Raw genomic sequence first — 5,607 nt, forward strand, 5'->3', positions numbered from 1 at the left:
TATATAGGATACCGCTTGTAACATGTGGGCTTTTCTCTTTTGTGTCTGAGCTTTTTTTCCTTTGATCTAGGTGTTCTTACATGACACTATTTTTTTGTTTTCCTACATTGTTTCTTTTTTGGGGGGATTCCTACATTGTTTCTTTAAACAAAACTTGCTTCTTTGTACTTATTATTGTGTTCAAACAATTTTTTGTTTCTCCTTTTTCCTACATCATCTTTTGAATAGTTTGGATTGCTTACCACATGTGTCTCATGATCGTTTCTTATTTTATTTATTTAAGACATCTTTTACAATTCCAACTGTATAAACAGTTATCTTCACACATCATGCACATTAGTGAGATCAAAAGATATGCCCATAATATTATTTAGCCCTGCATGTATGATTGTAATCTAGCCAAGTCGCTTTCCCTTAAAAAACATGCGAGTACAATGACCAGCTTTTTTTTAGGAAAGTACAATGACCAGCTAGATTGGCGTTGTAGCCAGGTTCGGCGTTGGTAAAGTGCAGCTTTCTCATTTCTTTTATAATAGGCATCCACTTGCAAAGTTGTCCAAGAACAGCGCCACCATGTAAACTGAAATAGGCCAATAGCCACTTCATGTAGCCATTGCAAACAAGAAGGCAGTGTCATTGCATCTGCATAACAATGTACTCCAGAAGAGAAAATAACAATTTCACTTATCATACAAATTCACCTTATGTGAGAACCAAGATTCAGGATGTTTCCACAGGAGGATGTTTCAGGTGACATCTCATCAGTGATCATAATAGCAGACATCAGTTCTGAAGTGTTCTTGCACACTCAATGAATCTTCGTGCCATTGTGCCTGGAATTCTTCATATAATTCAAACCATAACAATAACCATGTCTCGACAGGTTTTCGCCATCGCATTACCTTCATGCAGTGCAGTAAGGATTCAATCGATGTTGATCACACCCAAACTGCTAGGCTATGCCAACAATGCCTCGTGAATGAGTTTGTTTGCCAGATCCTTTGATAGCCCCATTACACTGTCACTAGAACCAACCTACATGATCAACGAGTTCTTCTTCACATGAGTATAAAATGGAATGTTAGCACCACAATAAGCAGATAAAGATAAAAACTGACCACTGCTTCGACAAACGGCAACACCAATGGATGTTCTAGCAGCAAGCCACCCGCAACCCTAAATACTACCCCCTCATCGATCTAGCAACAAAATGGAGCAAGAGGGTGTAGCTCAGTGACAACAATAATTTCAAAACATGCCTTGTTACGAATTCAAACGAGACCATACCAGGTTCTCAATTATCTCATCTGGTATGTCATGGAAGTACACCTGCAGACATCCACAAATATTACATGTATCAAATCACACCAGGTTGCTTTTGACTATAGCGGAGTTATTGGTAGAATCTGAATGAGCTCATGTTCTAAATGCCTGAACCAAAATACTCAAGGAAATAGAACTGCAAAGTTTTTTACTACAGATTACGAGGTTCCAGTTTACGCTAGCTAAGCTAACTATAGCTAGATATACATATACCAAAGTTTGCAACACTAAGCAAAGAAGCTACAGTTGAAATTGATTACTGTACATTCTTTCTCTGAAATCAAAAGCTAACTCCAAAGATACAAATCAGTAGGCATTGTGACATTGTGAGGATATCCTTCGCTTGCTTAGATGTTCATCTTGCAGAAAAGAAGTCGATCGGTTGGACTTCAATCACATTAAAATGGGATCACCAATATTCTAACAGGAATTAATTTGATGGGTTAGTTAGAAGAGTGCTCTACCTCAGCTTTGTCTAAACTGCCAAGCTTCTTGCCAGTCGTAAGATTAGTTACAACCACACCACCCACAGTTGACACATGCCCACCAGAATAACCTGGTAAAGATAATGGTTCAACTAATAAATACATACACACACACACGGGGCAATCAGATACAATGTGCCTGGACAACGGGCATTGGACAAAACCTTTCAGGAATTGGCGTGCTTCTTCCTTGCTGCTTGGCTTTTCTCTAATAATCCCTTCATGTACAACCACCTAAAAGTTAACTACCATTCAGTATGTAATATAAATATATAATGCAAAGATTGGCAATCTAGTAAAACCATAGATGAGGTACATATGTTCAACCACACAATCCTAAAGCCCGTAAAAGAAAGAAAACATCCCTAAGAGAATGTGAACACATGTCCTAGTTAGATTATGCATCATAACCATTAAACTTTACACTGCTAAATAACACATCTATCAATAGATTATTTCTTCACTAGCCAAATGCTCAATTATGAGTAGAAAAGTATAATAGATCATGTTGAGACATTATTGCCAGCTTAGCTCACTCTGCCTCTCTGGTATGCGCATCTGTGTTCCATGTAGGCTGCTGAGAGACCTATGGGTTATGCTCTGCATAATCCCCATCTCTTTTCGCTAGAACTTTCCCAAGACATGGTCAAGTAAATCTCGCCTCACCAAGTTCATTTATGAGATAGTCAAGTGAAATTATTTACATTACTTCCTCTAAACTAAGAACTTATCCATCAGTGGAGTTAAACAATTGAGAAGCAAAGTACAATCAAATTAAATCTTGAGTAGCAACCAATGTTCAATTCAAACTAATGAGATATGAATCTAGCCAAACAGTCTCTAAACAAATAAAAAAGATAATGCATAAATGAACTTGTCAATGTTGTCGTGAGCCTAGGATACAGCAAACTAGGTCATAAAGTTGATTGGTGTTAAGTACATAGTACATGTTTTGTTTAACTAGCAGCATTTCCCCAAAAAGAGGAAGAAAAAATGATGAACCAGATCGAAGGAGCAGAAGAAATACAATGAAGAGACCGCATTTCACCAAATCTAACACATACCATAATTCTCTAAACTGACGATTATTGCACGAAGGACTTTTCCCTACTGAATTATGCCTTAAATAGCATTAAAGATGACAGGTCTTATTATAAAAAACTTTACGAACTGAAAATTATATATCTAAAACTGAAAAGAAGTATTGAGTACACCATTTGCATTTGGTGATACCACATTAGCGTATATGTATGCATATGGAATGACCATCCTCGTGCTACCAGAAGTAGCCAATGTTAAAGTAGAATCCATGGAACTTCAACTTATGTAAAGAACAAAGAGAAGCCACAATGTGGCATAGACATCATTACAACATATTTATGTATTACAGATATACTCCCTCCGTCCCATAATATAAGAGCGTTTTGGACACTACAGTAGTGTCAAAAACGCTCTTATATTATGGGACGGAGGGTATCATTCAAGTTCTGTCTAAACCAGTAGCACATAGGTAACTGACACATACTATGTCAGAGGTGATCAGCAGTGTTGGTTGGTCGCCTTCCTTCTGGTAATCAGAAATGTTCATTCTAGACATGATAGCATCAGCCTGAAATATGCATAAAATGGTTAATTCCAGTAAGGGAAGAAACTGTCAGAACATAAACAAAATCTATGCAGAAGATCAACGCTTGCTCTTGATATTTATGACTAGCAATCCAGCATTTCCTTTTTTTTAGATTAAAATGTAGCAGTGCCGGCCCATAGGCCAGGGCAACGGGGCACTCACCCTGGGCCCATGAGAGGCAGGCGCCTCGGCCCAGGTAATACTTTTATAGTGGTACTAGTGTAGTCTTGCCATAGGCCCAAGAAAGTGATATTTTGTGGAGCTACATTGTTTCCTTACTATCATGAATTCATGAGTAGTTCTCTTGATCAATAAACAGTTTGAGTGTCAGTTTTAGAGTTCAAAGATCATCGATCTATGCTATGTACTGGATAATTGCTTTTGCTTTTGAAATACAACATATTTCAAGTTTTTATGTGTCAACAGGGCCCCTTGGTGTCGTCTTGCCCCTGAGCCCGGCATATTTGTCGGCTGGCCCTGAAAGGTAGATAGATGGATATGAACAGACCACCAGGCACGTACACATGCGCAACCCAGAAGAAATTCACCAATTATTTTTATTTCTATTTATACTCCAATGATAAGTAAACTGACAATAATACAACTCTAGGATGATCTGCATATCTCATTGAAGCTACCATGGTTTTTTAGTTAAGTACTGTGGCCCAATAAGCTTATCCAGATATTGATTAGCAACATAAAGTCCTCACATTCTTCAGAAAGCGAAAAAATGCACTAATGTTTGAGTCAGCAATGCAGTCTTTTTAAAGAACAAGCAATGCAATTGCTACTGAACTGTAGAAGGTATCACAGCAGAACCTAATCTAAAGCCACTCTCATGCTACGAATGAAGCTTTTTTTAGAAAAGGAGGTTGAACCCCCTTTTCTAAAGAAAAGCAAAGAATGAAGCTGAGACGCAACAGGAACTAGAAACCATTTTTGTTACGAATAGAAGAAAAAAATGGGGAAAGATTCTACCTTGGCCTCCGCAAGAAGCATGACTAGCTCATCCGGATCCTTCCTTCTTATGCTCCTCTCGTCGATGTCCGCGGTCTGAAACCAAGAAACCCAATCCACTCAAGTAATAGCTCCAAGAAAATTTAAGGGAAAAAAGAAAAACTATAACTGACAGCCCAACCCACCATGACTTGGAACTCGAACCCCATCTCGTTGAGGATGTTCTTCCTGGCGACTGACGAAGACCCCAGGATCAACTGGGACAAATTCATTCAAGACAGGTCACGCACTCAGACTAGCGGTGAGCCAAACGAAGGGGCTTGTTAACCTTGAGGCGAACCTTGAATGGCTGGGGGTTCGCGGTGGGGGAGGAGGAAGTGGCCATTGGGGCCATGCCGGAGAGAAAGCGGGCTTCACAGTGGCGGCGCGGAGGGGAGAGAAGGCGCTGCCGGTGGGTTCCGAGAAGATGCGCCGGCCGCTGTTGAGGACGGGGTGCGGCGGCCGCATATGGCGCCACCGGGCATAGGAGATTGCAGGGACGGTGGGAAGATTGCATTTTTCTCTGTCCAGTCAGCAATAAATTCGACGTGGAAGAAAGAAATTTTGTACGCGACATTTTGCTTCTGTCGCATATGAAAGAAGTCCCATATATGACCTAAAACTGGGTACTTATCTGTGAGGTCTCTAAAATGAGCCAAAACAACCCCTACTCAAATTAGAGCATCTCTGACTGAACACATAAATTATAGCCCTTCGCATTCTTAAATTTTAAGTGGTTCCTCTTCGACTCTTTAAAGCATCTTCAATAGAAGTGTCGGCGAAGAAGAAGGCTCCCGTAGCCAAATCACATGGTGGCGGCTTGAAGCGGCCGCCGCGCGACCCTGCCCTGGCTTCGTCCCGACCGAAGAAGATGAAAGCGGCCGCGGCTGGTGCTGGTGCTTCGTGGCCGTCGTCGCCCACAGTTGTTGTTGCTGCTATTGTTGGCACGCCTCCTCCCGCACCACCTCACGTCCCGACCGTGGAGGAGGAGCCGTCGACGCCTGCCGCCACCGTCTCAAACTTTTTCGACGAAATGTCACAAATGTATAAAGAATTCTTCTTCTTTTTTACTGTTCTTTTGTCATGTTGGTATCAATAGAATGTGAGATTGTGCGTGTGCATTTATAGTGTTGATGATGATACATTTATGCACTTGACAAATGTTGTGAATGAAGA

At 40.6% G+C, this 5,607-nt stretch overlaps 1 protein-coding gene across 6 annotated transcripts; it reads right to left on the minus strand.

Annotated features, from left to right (window-relative positions):
• Positions 1–340: 340 nt before the first annotated feature.
• Positions 341–5,029, minus strand: LOC123181228 (7-methyl-GTP pyrophosphatase). 6 transcript variants are annotated; one of them, XR_006491555.1, is made up of 12 exons: positions 4,733–5,029; positions 4,578–4,649; positions 4,414–4,488; positions 3,835–3,912; positions 3,334–3,417; positions 1,973–2,042; positions 1,788–1,879; positions 1,288–1,329; positions 1,119–1,199; positions 903–1,035; positions 702–833; positions 341–580 (listed from the first exon to the last, which is right to left on the minus strand). XR_006491555.1 is itself a non-coding variant. In XM_044593486.1 (10 exons), exons 1-10 carry the CDS (start codon positions 5,006–5,008, stop codon positions 958–960), a joined length of 948 nt encoding a protein of 315 aa, XP_044449421.1. In that variant the 5' UTR covers positions 5,009–5,028; the 3' UTR covers positions 577–957. The 6 variants fall into 6 exon arrangements, 1 of the variants encoding a protein (XP_044449421.1); XR_006491553.1 differs by having other exon boundaries at positions 341–600; XR_006491554.1 differs by having other exon boundaries at positions 702–1,035; positions 4,733–5,028.
• Between the last annotated feature and the right edge of the window lie 578 nt (positions 5,030–5,607).

The sequence above is a fragment of the Triticum aestivum genome, chromosome 1D (genome assembly GCF_018294505.1).
Source record: "Triticum aestivum cultivar Chinese Spring chromosome 1D, IWGSC CS RefSeq v2.1, whole genome shotgun sequence".
NCBI classification, from domain to species: Eukaryota; Viridiplantae; Streptophyta; class Magnoliopsida; order Poales; family Poaceae; genus Triticum; species Triticum aestivum.

Bases quoted from the DNA above. Each gene is read 5' to 3' on its own strand.
- LOC123181228 (XM_044593486.1), bottom strand. From the start codon at position 5,008: ATGTCGCGTACAAAATTTCTTTCTTCCACGTCGAATTTATTGCTGACT. The intron at 4,489-4,577 runs GTGGGTTGGGCT...TCTTGGTTTCAG, and splicing joins GGTTCGAGTTCCAAGTCATG to ACCGCGGACATCGACGAGAG. The intron at 1,036-1,118 runs GTCAGTTTTTAT...TTGATCATGTAG, and splicing joins TGCCGTTTGTCGAAGCAGTG to GTTGGTTCTAGTGACAGTGT.